General features: G+C 35.4%; 1 protein-coding gene and 1 non-coding gene across 3 annotated transcripts in view; one reads left to right on the top strand and one right to left on the bottom strand.

Moving 5' to 3' along the window:
- The window catches only part of LOC105213954 (uncharacterized), a 286125-nt gene that overhangs the window by 93069 nt on the left and 178996 nt on the right, over window positions 1-14060 (bottom strand). For both annotated transcript variants that reach the window (XM_029041474.2, XM_029041475.2), the window contains exon 5: window positions 9863-10068. In XM_029041474.2, the coding sequence (XP_028897307.1) occupies window positions 9863-10068 (206 nt within the window). The remainder of the gene's footprint in view (window positions 1-9862; window positions 10069-14060) is intronic.
- LOC114804204 (small nucleolar RNA U3) lies at window positions 7168-7381 on the top strand. Its single transcript, XR_003752454.1, has one exon. It is a non-coding gene; the product is annotated as a small nucleolar RNA U3 (small nucleolar RNA).

The following is a 14060-nucleotide window of genomic DNA, read 5'->3' as shown; positions in this document are numbered from 1 at the left end:
CCTGTTTGTTGCATACAAGTAATTCGTCTATGATTTCGATATTAATTTCCAAGGCAGGGTGATAAGAGTCCTCTGGCAAAACTAAAGGATCAGATCCGGACCACAGAAACTGTTGAAGTATTATCAACATAGACCAAATCTAAGAATTTACCAAACTTGTTCGGAATTAAGTTAATTTGGTTAAGACCCATCCCCGACATTTCTTCCAAAAACTCATTAAAGCTTAAACGAGTGCAAAAAGGGGTAATGCAATCGTCAACAGATTTCCAAGATACACACGGTAAATTGAAATCGCCTAGAACAATTATGTAATCAGTATTCTTAGCAATTGAAAAAACATTATTTATTAAAGAAGCATGCTGCGTATATACAGATAAGTCCGATTGAGGCGGAATATAAGATAAATTTAGATAAATAGAACATTTATTAATACAAATTCGTATGCACTTAAATTCAATAAAGTCCGCATGAGGAACTTCTACTTCTTCAGATGGAATTGAAGAATGCACAGCAAATAGTACACCCCCCCGACTCTGTTCAGTCGATCGCATCTAAAGATTTGAAATTCACTATTTAATATTTCGTTATCAAAGATATGAGGTTTAAGCCAAGTTTCAGTAAAAGCGATGACATGAATAGTACATGAATATTTGGATCTCAAGAAAATGCTGAAAAAAGAATGTTGACTTGAAGAATTTCTGAAATCTGATAGAACAGCGCTATTACAATACATTTTTCCTATTTCGGTCGGAAGTCTCACCTCAGATATTGGTATTTTGAATGGCTAAAATTAGTTGTTGACTATTGTTTCAGTATATCCTAGCTTTGGTGCCGAACAATAGTACTAAGAATCTCATTTATCTGAGTTGTAGTAATATGAACTTTTCAAATGCCGAATTCCAATAAGCTTAGGCGCTTTCTTTTTTTCTTGGATCAACATTTTGCAATCTTGAGGTAACTTCTGTCTCAGTTAGTAGTCAGACATAGCTTTCGAGCTCGATGAGAAATCCAGACAGAAGATTCTTCGATAGACTGTTTCAATGTTATTGACCTTGAGGTAAATTTAATTGGAGCTCAGAAGAGGTCTCTGATCATGTAAAATGGGTTCTGTCAAACTCTAGGAGCTAAGAAGATTGGAAAACGGCATTTTTCTCAGAATAAAATCTTCCAAGTGATATTTGGAGTTGGTTGGAGTGAATGGTGTGCGGTTTTTCTAAGTTGGAGAAAGCAGTATGGCTTCGCTTATTGCAACGAATTGTAGTGAACTTGTGAAACGCAAACGAGATTCGCTCCTTTTTCATACCTTAGCTATTACGGCGCTAGTATATCTAGTATACACAGCAAGAGGTTGAAGAAGAAGTCGAAGAACATGTAATAGAGGAAACAGTGGAATAGGAAATAGCTGTAAACTCTACACAATAACTGTCAGCTGCGGAAATCATTGTCAATTCCCCGTACATTTTAACCACTTATTGCGAAAATTCTGCTGAACATAGCTTATTAGTTCACATACATACATACAGTATATAATATAACGGTACTTGTTCATATGCATATTAAGAATGTAGTTGTTGTGCTTATTTCGCTTTAAATGCCATGTCAAAGCAGCAAATTAAAAATGAAAGAAAAATAAACCCGAGGTATTGCTGGAAATTTTTGCACTTCACTTACTGTCAGATTTATTTCATTACATGGATCTACTTGGGTATATATACTTATGAATATATATGTATATAAGTGTATACATGTATGTTCGTTGTTGTTATTTCATGCTGCTTTGGCGGCTTTCATTAAACGCATTGCATGTCGACATCTCAACGCGCCATCAAGCGTTGCCTTTCACCCGACGGCAGCTAAGTAAGCTGCATGTCAGTCAACAAGCCAGTTTGTTAGAGCAAATATATATATATATATATATATATATATACATTCAAGCAAATAGTAGCGAACGGCGTGCATGTGCCATGGCAAGATCAAGCGTAGGAATTTTATTAAAAAATACTACTCATACGCCATGGCGCATGGCATACCATACATTTGGGAATTGCACGAGAAAACACACAAGCACACACACACACACATTATATGCACGCATGACATATGTGAGTGTGTAAGCTTACTATTTTTTGTTGCTATTGTTAAGTTTTGTTGTTGTTTTTATTACATATTATTGCTTAAGTTACTCCATATGTGAGAGTGTTTTGTTGTTGTTGTTTGTTTGGCAACTTTTGTTGTATGATATTATTACACAGCGTTGATTTTTTGCCACGCTGCCATCGACTGCCATGGGAATTGCAAGACAACAATAAAATGCTATAGCAAGTGCAGATGTGTGGCAAGTGGGGTTGCATATGCAACATACATATGTACATGTATGTGTATGAGCTGTGTTGGCTGTAATGAACGATTTTCTGTTTAGTTATAGTGATTTTTCACAATTTCTGTTTTTTCTACATTTCTGCTTCTACTTGCTTTTTGCATTTTGTCAACTCATATCATTGCACAGCAACGCTTCATATGTTCGCTTTGTAGTTGTATTGAATTTCTTAGTGAAGGAAATAAATTAAAAAATATAAAACAAAAACAAATGTGGAAAAAATTAATATAAAAAATAAAAACATATAAAAATTGAAAACTAAAAGAAATAAAAAAACACCATATAAATTGGACATAAAAACAAATTAAGGTACAAAAACTCAATTTGCTCTTAAGAGTAGATATATTAAGATTTTGAATAAAAAAATACTAAAAATTCAACAGCTATATATATACATATATATATGATTAAATTTTACGCTGGACTGTTTTAACAGAACAGCTTATATAAATCGAAAAAAACTTTAATGAAGCCCAAAAAAAAAATAATATAATATTTTACAGGTTTTGGTATGCTTAAATTTCGCTCTTGACCGTAGTTTTTTTATAGAAATTAAAAAATAATTTTCACAAATATTTAAAAAATTGAAAAAATCAAAAATTCTAAAATAATATATCTTAAATGTTATAAAATGCTTAAATTTTGCACTTTACTGCAGTTATATATTTCAAATATATATATATTATATTTGAATCATGGAGAAGACCCGTGAAAATAGGATCGACACATACCACCTTTTTGTCGATTTTAATGCTGCTTTCGACAGCACGAAAAGGAGCTGTCTTTATGCCGCGATGTCTGAATTTGGTATCCCCGCAAAACTAATACGGCTGTGTAAGTTTACGTTGAGCAACACCAAAAGCTCCGTCATGATTGGGAAGGACCTCTCCTACCCGTTCGATACCAAACGAGGTTTCAGACAAGGTGACTCACTATCGTGCGACTTCTTCATTCTTATACTGGAAAAAATAATACGAGCTGCAGAGCTAAATAGAGAAGGTACAATATTCTACAAGAGTGTACAGCTCCTGGTTCCAGTTACCTGATATTAATATCATCGGAAGCAACAACCGCGCAGTTTGTTCTGTTTTTCCCGCATGGATAAGGAGGCGAAGCGAATGGGTGTGGAGGTGCATGAGGACAAGACGAAATATCTCCTATCATCAAGCAAACAGTCGGCGCACTCGCGTCTTGGCTCCCACGTCACTGTTGACAGTCATAACTTCGAAGTCGTAGATAATTTCGTATACCTGGGAGCCAGCATCAACAACACCAACAATGTCAGCCTTGAAATCCAGCGCAGAATCACTCTTGCCAACAGGTGCTACTTTGGACTGAGTAGGCAATTGAGCAGTAAAGTTCTCTCTCGACGAACCAAAATCAAACTCTACAAGTCACTTATCATTCCCATCCTGCTTTATGGTGCAGAAGCTTGGACGATGTCAACATAAGATGAGACGACACTAGGAGTTTTCGAGAGGAAAATTTTGCGCAAGATTGATGGTCCTCAGAACATTGGCAACGGCGAATACCGCAGACGATGGAACGATGAGCTGTACGAGTTATACGACGACATTGACATAGTTCAGCGAATAAAAAGACAGCGGCTACGCTGGCTAGGTCATGTTGTCCGAATGGACGAAAACACTCCAGCACTGAAAGTGTTCGATGCAGTACCCGCCGGAGGAAGCCGAGGAAGGGGAAGGCCTCCACTCCGTTGGAGGGACCAGGTGGAGAGCGACCTGGTTACACTTGGAATCTCCAACTGGCGCCGAACAGCGAAGGAAAGAGAAGAGTGGCGCGCTCTCATCGATTCGGCTATAACCGGTTGAACACCAATAACATACATACATATTTGAATACAATTCAGAAAACATTAACAAATTGTTACATTAAATAAAATACTTTAAAACTGTTTGTATGCTTATATTGTATCCATGAGTATAGTTATAACTAAACATATGCCCCAAAATAAAATATTAATATACTCTTCAGCAAAGCTTTAAGTTTTTCACACTTTCCTTTACCAATTCGAAGCTGCTTTCCGATAGTTTCTGTTGTTATTTCTTTTCAAAATATTGACCAACACTCGCTTGGCTCGCTGCACATAACCTACAACTTTCTTGGCGCACTCAGCCTTGGTACTTTTGCTGCGGCATAAACATTGCATGAAGTTCTAGTTTACGCTAAGGTCAGTGGAATAATTTTTGGTTGCAGTGAAAATATTTCTTAAAGAATAAACCCCTGTTATTGGTGTTGAAGCAAAAATAACAAATTTGTGTACAAATAATTCAAAATTTAATTTTCTGCTGCTTGGCAACCCAGAGAGAGTTTTTAGATGCTTAGATAAATCTAATATATAAAATTCTCGTGTCACGGTGTACGTTATTGAACTCCTCTGAAACCGCTCGACCGATTTTCGTGAATCTTAGCGTGCATATCGGCTAGGGTGGAGAATCGGACAACATCTATTTTTCATCCTCCTAAATGTTAAGGGTGGTCCACCCCTAAATTTTTTTAATTTTCCGCGAAGAAAATTAAAAATTGTCTAAAATTGGGAAGTTATTGGTTGTTGAAGTTCAAACCGATCTGGCTAATTTTAGTCTTGAAATATTCGTGGAAGGCCAGAAAAATTACATGTTTCCTGACATGAAACCTCAATATGATAACCATAAATGACTGATTGAATGACCTATATTGGTGTTAGAAAAAAAAAACAAAGATATCGATAATCTTAATGCGACAATTTAGAATTTCGGTTCAGGAGAGTTGACACAGCTACAAACCAGGATGGCGTCGTCAATTATCCCAAACTATTTGAAATTGCCTGTACTGTCACCACTCACTTTGCCATTAAAAGTAGTGTGAGTTGTCATCATGCTGCGTAACATAAATCGACCTCGAGTAATCAATATCGTCGCCGAAGCCAAGATTGGACCAACTTAATTTAATGTATACCTTAGTCACAACAACGTGTGGCCGGGTCTGCTAGTATATATATATATATTATATAAAAATAAGATTTTTCAATATATTTAATACATTTTTAGGAACAGCTGGCAACTCTAGAAATTTTAATTTTCTGTGAACATTACAAAAATGTATTTCAATTAATAAAATATTAATATTAATTATTTTAAGTTTTTATTTTGTAAAAAATCGCCAATTTTCTTATGCTCTCTCTCTCTCTCCCTCTTTCTTTAACTCTTTTAAACTTCTTTTTCACTTCTATCTACTTTTTACAACTTAAACACTATTGCCTTGCTTTTTAATGTGCCATCTTAACCATTTATCCAACAGTTATGCAATCAGTTGCCACAAGCTTCCATTTCCGTTACCCTGCCAAGGCCCCACTACCCACTGCCATGCTCATGCACGCTGCCAACTGTTGTTTAGTTTGTCTTCCGCAGTTGGCAGCGCACTTTCACCAGCTCAACTAACCAAAACAAATTTCACTCAAAACTTTCTACTGTTACGCTAAATTTATAAGGAAGTGCAGGTACCAAAAACACCACAAAAAAAGAGCAACAAAAATAAAAGCATGAAAAGAAATGCCGCAGCAGTTTCAAGTCTTCTAGGTTTCTCACTACCCTTGAAAGTCAGCAGAAAAGTTCGTTGTTATTTAGGTGAAATGAAAAGTGAAAAATGTTGGACGCCTTTACTATTTATCTACCACAAACCGAGGTGAAACTAGGCACGTACATATGTGCTGTTTATGTATATGGGTATACATATGTTTCGACATTAAATCTTCATCTACCATATACATATATTTTGACCTATAAAAGTTTATTTTACTACCTTTGTGACCACTAAAAGGAACTTGTTAGCTGCTGCCTTGTGCCATGTATTTATTAAAATTTACTTTTACCGTTATACATTTCAACACAGTGAGCTATGTGTATTGAAGTGAGATGAGTTTTTACGCTTAAATTGTGTGCGTAATTTGGTGAAATATTAAACTTTTTGATCTATTATTTATTGCCTTGACGATGAGCGCTGGTGGTAGCTGAATATTTGAAATGATTTGCAAGGAAGTCTCAAACGGAGATTTCTGTTCTGCCATTAATATTAAATATCTAATATTTTGAGTTTTCACTGATAATAATATGCTTTAGAATACTTTTCAAGTGTATTATTGCAAGGAAATGAAATGAAATCGTTTAGTGTGCGCTAAATGGCTTCAAATTCAATAAATAATAATTTTGAACTATAAATACCAAATATAGAGTGTATACCGGTGTTTCTAAGAGACAGAAATAACTTTCGTTTGATATCAATATCATTATATTTAATCTAATTTATCAATATCTTCAAATAAAAGTTTGCAAAAGCTGGCTTGAGTATACTTTCTATTGTAAGCCCTTTTAAACCTCTTTCATTTGTTATACATATTGCAGTACTTCGTTAAGCTTATCACTTGTACTGATTAATGTTTTTGAAGAGGGTGGTAACCATACTCATAAAATATTTTCGATTGTATGCCTTTAAAAACTAAATCAGTTTGCAATATATATACGCGTTGAACAATTAACGCGTGAGAGAGAGAGAGTGAATGAGAGTAAAGCAGAGAACTTAAAGCACTTGCCATGCTTATGCTATTTGAGCAATTCTTGTTTTTGTAGAATAATGTTTAAATTTTTGGTTGGTGAGATATTCACATGTGTACGCACATGTATGATTGTATGCTTGCGCATTATTTTTATTTCGTTTCTGTTTCATTTCTGCGAATTCTCAACTATTTTGTGTGACTTTTGGTTGAAATACTCTGCGTTGGCCGTTGAAAAGTTAAGACTATACTTTACAGGATCATTTCTGTAGTCAGTCTTCATTTACTTTCTTTGCAAATCGAAAGTATTAGCACCCGCGATGAGCAGGTATATCGTTTTATCTGACAGCGTGAGGTTTATGAACTTCATTTCTAATTTTGTCTTGTGGCATATTAGAAATGATGTTTCTTCGATGATCACTCGGTTACAACTGATAAAACAACTTCTGAGTGATGATTGTAATGAATAAATTTCAAGGTTTTATACAAATAATTATATATAATAATGCAGTCAATAAGTACAGTAGGGCAATTCACAATCTGGTGCAAATGGTCTTGCATATTTGCAATTGCAAATTCGCTGTACATTTTGTTAGTGTAAAAGCAACAATATGCCTCAATATGTCAACTGCAGGTTCGCAAGCTTTTGTAGATATTATCGGAGAACCAGTTGAGTATAGCGAACAACCGGTACTCCTTGCGGGAGATTTCAATGTAAATTTCTCATTGCCAGAAGCTGAATCACTACTGGCATTCCTCAGAGAGAAATTTTCATTAGAAATGATCAATGAATGATCCTACGACAAAAGGAGGTACGACTATTGATGCGGTATTCGCGAGAAATATAGATAAAATATATGTAAGACATTTCATATCGTATTTTAGTTATCATAATCCAATTGTAAATATTATACATATCAATCCGTCAGAACCCAGAAATGATAAATGATTTGGACTTTGATTCTTTGAATTTAAGAAAGTGTTGGTCACTCCACCATATTTTTATCCTTTCCCTCTCGCTAGTTTTCTTTCATACAAAATGATATGCCTTTCTTGGAATATCACTAAGAAGTATAACTTCTACCGCGTGTAGGGACGCACCTTTTTTGTTTCAAAAGATTTAGCAGATGGCAACGCTCCAGCTATGTTTTTTACCCTAAATCACAATGAACTTTCAATATTAAAAGAAATAGTATCATAGCCTTCCGAGCTATGGTCCATTCCGAGCCCTTATCGGAACTTGGTTTTTGGTTCATATCCATCACATCCTTATTGCTTTTTATTTCATGTTCATTCCTTCTAGTAGTATTTTTCTATGGATCCCATTATGGAGAATGGATACATTACTTTAGATACTTCCTTATCCAATTCATTCATGGCGCCTTTTCCAAATGAAAGTTAAGTTCTATCTATTCAAATAGAGTTATAACAAGACCTTTTCAAATATGTACTATATCTGTTAGATGCAAAGCTGGTTATTGAGTCCAAAAAAGAGATACTTCATTATTCGCCGATGAATGATAGCAAAACAGTCGCATTAAAACATTTAACCGATTGTTTAAATCGATTAATTTATCGCTTCACGGAACTTATTAAGAGATATATTTCGTGGATTAATCAAAAAACTCTTCTGAATGATAAAATAATACAAAATATGTCCAAAATAAAATATCGATTAATTATTACTATCGATTATTTTCTTAACAAATATTAATCGATAATTCGGATCGATAAACCATTGAAAACTATTCGATAAGTGCAACCACTTTTGATGAAATAAAAAAATTCACAATTTAAACTATCATAAAACGATAATTTTTTAATTATTCAATATCACTACACACTAACTGTTTAATAATGAAAGATAAATAATAAGATGATAAAAATTTAATCGATAAATTTAAAAGATCGATTTTTTTTCGTTATTCAATATCAAGAAACATTAACTGATTAATAATGAAAAACAATCTAACTAATCAATAAAAAATAAATCGATAAATTAAAAAAACGATAATTTTTTAATTGTTCAATATCACGAAACATTAACTGATTAATAGAGAAAGACAATCTCTTTAATCGATAAACTTAAAACATCGATATTTTTTCATTATTCAATATCACGGAACAACAATGAAAAACAATCTCTTTAATCGATAAAAAATTAATCCATAAATTTATAAAATCGATTTTTGAAACAACTTTATAATCGATAAAACTCATGAATCGACAAATTAGGACATTCGTATTATTGAAATTTAACTTTTTGTTAAGAAAACATTTTAATTTATTTACTACTAAGGAAAAGTTACCGATTTAGAAATATCGAATATCGAATTATCTGACTAATCGATTAATAAAACTTTTAATGAAAACTTAAAACTGTTCTTTTAACAAATTATTTTTAATAAAAAATAATAATTTTCTTATCGATTAGTGCATGAAAATCGATTAATTAATTTTAACTGAGAGCTCCATACTCATCAACCGTTAAATTACTTCAACTTAAAAGCACTCTCTTAATTCACTCACAAACTTCTAATACCCAACACTTTTACTACGCAACTCACTACAAGTCGTAACTGTGGAAAACTTTTCACTTTTACGACTACAATTCACTACAGTTTTTTATGGCAAACGAAGCTAGAGAACGTTATTAAACTGAGAGAATTTTAAATAATTACTAACACACACACATAGAGCTAACTTTCGAATAGTCGCAATGCGAGCTACTAGCAAATCGAGGCACGAAACTAAATTAAATAATGAACGAAGACTGAAAACTAAAATTACAACAACACGGCGAATATTGAGTTGATTGTAGACAAAACTTAATTTAATTTGCCAATAAAGTTTATGCAGCGTCCTCACAATTTACTATAATATACTTTATATATAGTAGATGCCATATAATAGTTAACAACAACAGCAATACTTACTTATGACAGTTAAATTCACTTTTGAATTGCGCGTCGGACTCTTTTGAAAGTCAACACGACAACGATACTCGCCCGTGTCGTCTTGTCGGGTCTTCTTAATTGCCAGCGTTCCTGAACGTCCCTCGACGGAGAAGGACAAGCGATCGCGATACGATTCATCGGACCAGTGTGTGCCATCTGCAAAGTTTGAGTCGCGCGTATCGACGCTGTAAGTAAAAGAAGAAGAGAAATGTGAAAGAAAAGAAATGTTAAAAAGCAGCGAAGTAGAAGAAGTATATAAAGTGAAATTTATTTAAAAAAAATTACGAACTAATAAAAGTTCAAGTAATATAATACGAGTATTGTTAAATACAAAAGGACATTAAATTGTTGAAGCTGAAACGCAACTACTTTTTACCGTTAGTTTTCGAAGCAAGCAGGACCGAAGCAACGTTCTATAGAAAAACGATGGCTGTTGAGGGTTTCAGCAGAGCTCCACTGCTTTCGCTAGAGAAAAAGTGGTTTGAGTACCGACCAGAGTTGATTAGTGCGCTGACGTGCTCGACGACTGTCAAACTATGTCGTGCAAAATTGTCGCACTCCACAGCAGCATAGTGACGCGGTGTCTGCTGCCGCTGCTGACAAGACTAAAAAGCTAAAAAACTTTTACTTTAAATCAATTAAAATGCCAAGCAGCTTAATTGGAATTCATCGGCAAGGAAGGACAGAGAGTGTGAGAGAGAGAGCGAGATGGAGCGTGAGTGCGAGCACGCGTACGGAATAGTTTTGCAGCTCATTAGAGGGTGACGTCCGTCTGCTACTACTTGCTACCCGACTACTGACTACCGACTACTACTGGTGATGATAATAAAAGACGCAGGCGAGGCAGGAATAATATGCAAGCGGGGTATGCGCGCACGAGGGCAGCAAGAGTCAAAGACACCAGCCGCACAAAGTTTTTGACAAAGTGACAACTTGTGAAGCAGCGAAATGGGGCGTTTTATTGTTATAGTTGTCAATGCCAACGGGTGTTGTTTTAGTTTCCACTTTTTTGTTGCCACTCTCTTGTTTTCGCTGTTTGGTATGCAAAGTGACAATGGCGGTTAAGTTTTGTGATGAGATGACGAAATGTTAAATTCCAAAGTTACTTACGTTCGCTGCTCTACCGTTAAAGGCTACGCTTGACGTATCGTAATGAGCGCTGCGCTATAGTTAGCAGTAAATTAACGAAAAGTCTAGTCGAAGAGAGAAGGGGAAGGCGCGCATGAAAAGCGCTTGTGGATTGGCAAGTGATACTCTCGTCTAACAACAAAGTGACACTTCATTACACACTGTGGCATTTTGTGGCAGTAATTAAGCTGTGGTGAAATGCAAGTGTGTTGGGTGAAGTGTTGACGTAAAAGGCTCGTAATTTTTTCATTCTAAATAACTGTAAAATATGCGTGGGTTGTCAATGCCGGAGTTTGCATTGTCTTTGGCTTTGATTTCAACTAATTGTTGCTACGTTTTTTTGTGATAAATAGTGAAAGACCACGGAGCAGTTTGTTTGGAAACTGAAGTGTTTGGTCCAAACAAATTTTATAACATGAGATTCTGAGATTTCAAGTTGCTACGAGTAGCTGTAATGAGACCTATCATCAGATGTGGACCAGAAAGACTTATTTTATATTGAGATTATGCCAAATAAATCTTCTTTTCTCGATTTTCAGTTCGTTCGTTGATAAATGATCAGGCATCTAAACTATCCGATCCTTTGAGTAACGCCCGAATAGAGTGTCAATCCAAAATCAACAGAAATTTAAGATCCCAATGTCAATATACCAAGAACTAGCACTACCAGTAAGCATAAATGATTGATTATAAAGTACGTTTCGGTTATATTAAATCGGATCTTATAAGTATTCAATCTTTCGGAGTCCGATGATGACTTTGACTTGTAGCTCCAAACGAAAAACTAAAACTTCAATGATAAAACAAGCTCAGATCAGGCTCCATATTCGATGACGATTTAGACAAAATATTTTTTAGAAACCACAATTGCATATCTTAATGTGGTAAATGGTTTAACTTGCATTCCAGTGTCTTTGCTTCAGTCGTACTTTATAACGGAAGGAATGAGGTAAACTTTATGTAGGATCTCTAGAGCTAATGAAGAGTACAACTTAGAAGTCAAGCTTGTAGAGTCCATCGCGTCACATTGCAACAGGGGACTTCGGTACTGATGGGATCCACCGGGAAGCAACCCAAACTATGCCAAAGCTAGGTCTTATACAATTTTTTGGATCATAGATCAATTTCAAATAGTCTAAGCTCATGATGGTTCCAACTGTATGGTGGACCCGTTATGGAATATTATCAAATAATGAGAACGAGTCAATTGGTCACTGAGATGATGTGATTTGATTTTGTTATATACTTATTTTGTGGATAGTTCATTAAGTCAAAGATACATCTTGATAAAGCAAATGCAAATTGATAAGATTGGTCTCCATATTATAATAACAAATAAATTTAATTCGAGTCTGAGATAGATCCCAACTAGATTACCTACATAGAATACTGCAAGACAGCTGTAGGGGCTCAACTTAATATGGAAAGCATAGCCAAACTCCTATATCTTCTTTGACATCAATAAAATCGCTCAATCGAATATTGCGCAATAAAATTATCTACAGCAGAAAACTGATACACATGGCAGCTGACGCTTTAAATGAGACTTTCTCACTGCAGCAGAAGCTTTTTAAATATGCAATTGAATTTTCAATATTTCTTCCACGTCACAACGACTTCTTTGCCAAGAGAGAGGTTTATAAATACATGTGTATGTACGAGTATTTGTGTACGTGCGCCCGAGCACATAGTGGTCGTCGTTCGCTTCAATTAAGCGGATTTATGTACGTTCGCTCATTTATTGGCCAGCGCAGAACTTGACTAAATGCTTGTTATCTTTTAAGCATTATTTTCGAGCAATATAAAAACAACAACACAATAGCAACAGCAATGTGAACACAATACAAGTGGCCGCAAGAGCAACAGCTGCGAACTCTTTTAGTTTAAACAAATTCGGCTACGCTTTCTTCGTTTTTTATTCGCTCTGCTACTGAGTCAGCTGTGTGCAACTTATTGTGCATTTCACTTACTTATTGTTGATGTTGTTGTTGTTGTTGTTGAGATATGACTTTCTCTTATTTTAGTTTTGTTATGCTCAGCTTCCTCTTCTCCTCGTTCTGCTGTCGTTCGTTTTTTTTTTTTTGCCTTCTTTGTGTCGCTGTAAGCGCATATGCTACCCGAAAATTTTAATTAAAGTTTTTGCTCAACCACTTGCCATCTGTGCGGCGTGCACAAGCCATCCAGTCCACAAGCTGTGTTGTTGCATAGTGTTGTGTGAAGTTTTTACACTCGGAGTTCTTACTTCGAAGTAGCTGCCATGCAATCATATTTTCTTAGCTTTAAAAATATTTATTTCTTCTTTTGCTGCAACGCTTCGGAGCTTCCATATGGTTGACTGAACTCAGTGGAGACACAGATTGGAATCTACAATGGCTGCTGTAGAGGCAGATGCTTATTTGTTTGACGAAGAAGAGTAGGTGTTGGAAATACTGCTATTATAGTATATTCCTCCAAGAAAGAACCATGTTCCATCGGTAACTGACTCATCAACCTATTTAAAGACATCAAGATGTGTCAGTGGACCATAAAGAACATCCATAAGCTCCAGTTGGAGATCTTAGCTGAGTACTGAGAAGCCACACAATATCAACTTCTTTGAAAAATTATTGGAACCAATCGACGGAACCTCTTCCGGATCACAGCAACAAAAGCAAATATTCATGTCAAAGCTCAGGGATGGAACTAATACTCGAAGATAAATACAAAATTGTAGACTAGATTGCGAGCGCCCCACTAATACCATGAGTGGATAAGATACAGACCTTACGGCTTCTCAACGGGGTCTTATTTCCAGAGCTTCAGCTATGATTGTCCAAAGGATCGGATGGTCATTCAAGGACACTATCACTTGTCCTCTGCTGAACTCGGGGTTGATATCTTAAAACCATGAGTAACAAAGATTCCTCTTGATCAACAGGGAGGACGGACAAAAGCGAACCAAACAGTTCATGTGTCACTCGTACTGCAAGCTGTCCACAACCAAGAAGCAGACTGCGATTGAACCTAGACGGCGAAAGAACTCGATTATCTTTAGTACAGTAGTTTAAAG

This window comes from Zeugodacus cucurbitae, chromosome 6 (assembly GCF_028554725.1).
Source record: "Zeugodacus cucurbitae isolate PBARC_wt_2022May chromosome 6, idZeuCucr1.2, whole genome shotgun sequence".
In the NCBI taxonomy this organism is placed as follows: Eukaryota; Metazoa; Arthropoda; class Insecta; order Diptera; family Tephritidae; genus Zeugodacus; species Zeugodacus cucurbitae.
This window is presented reverse-complemented; position numbering and strand designations above follow the sequence as displayed.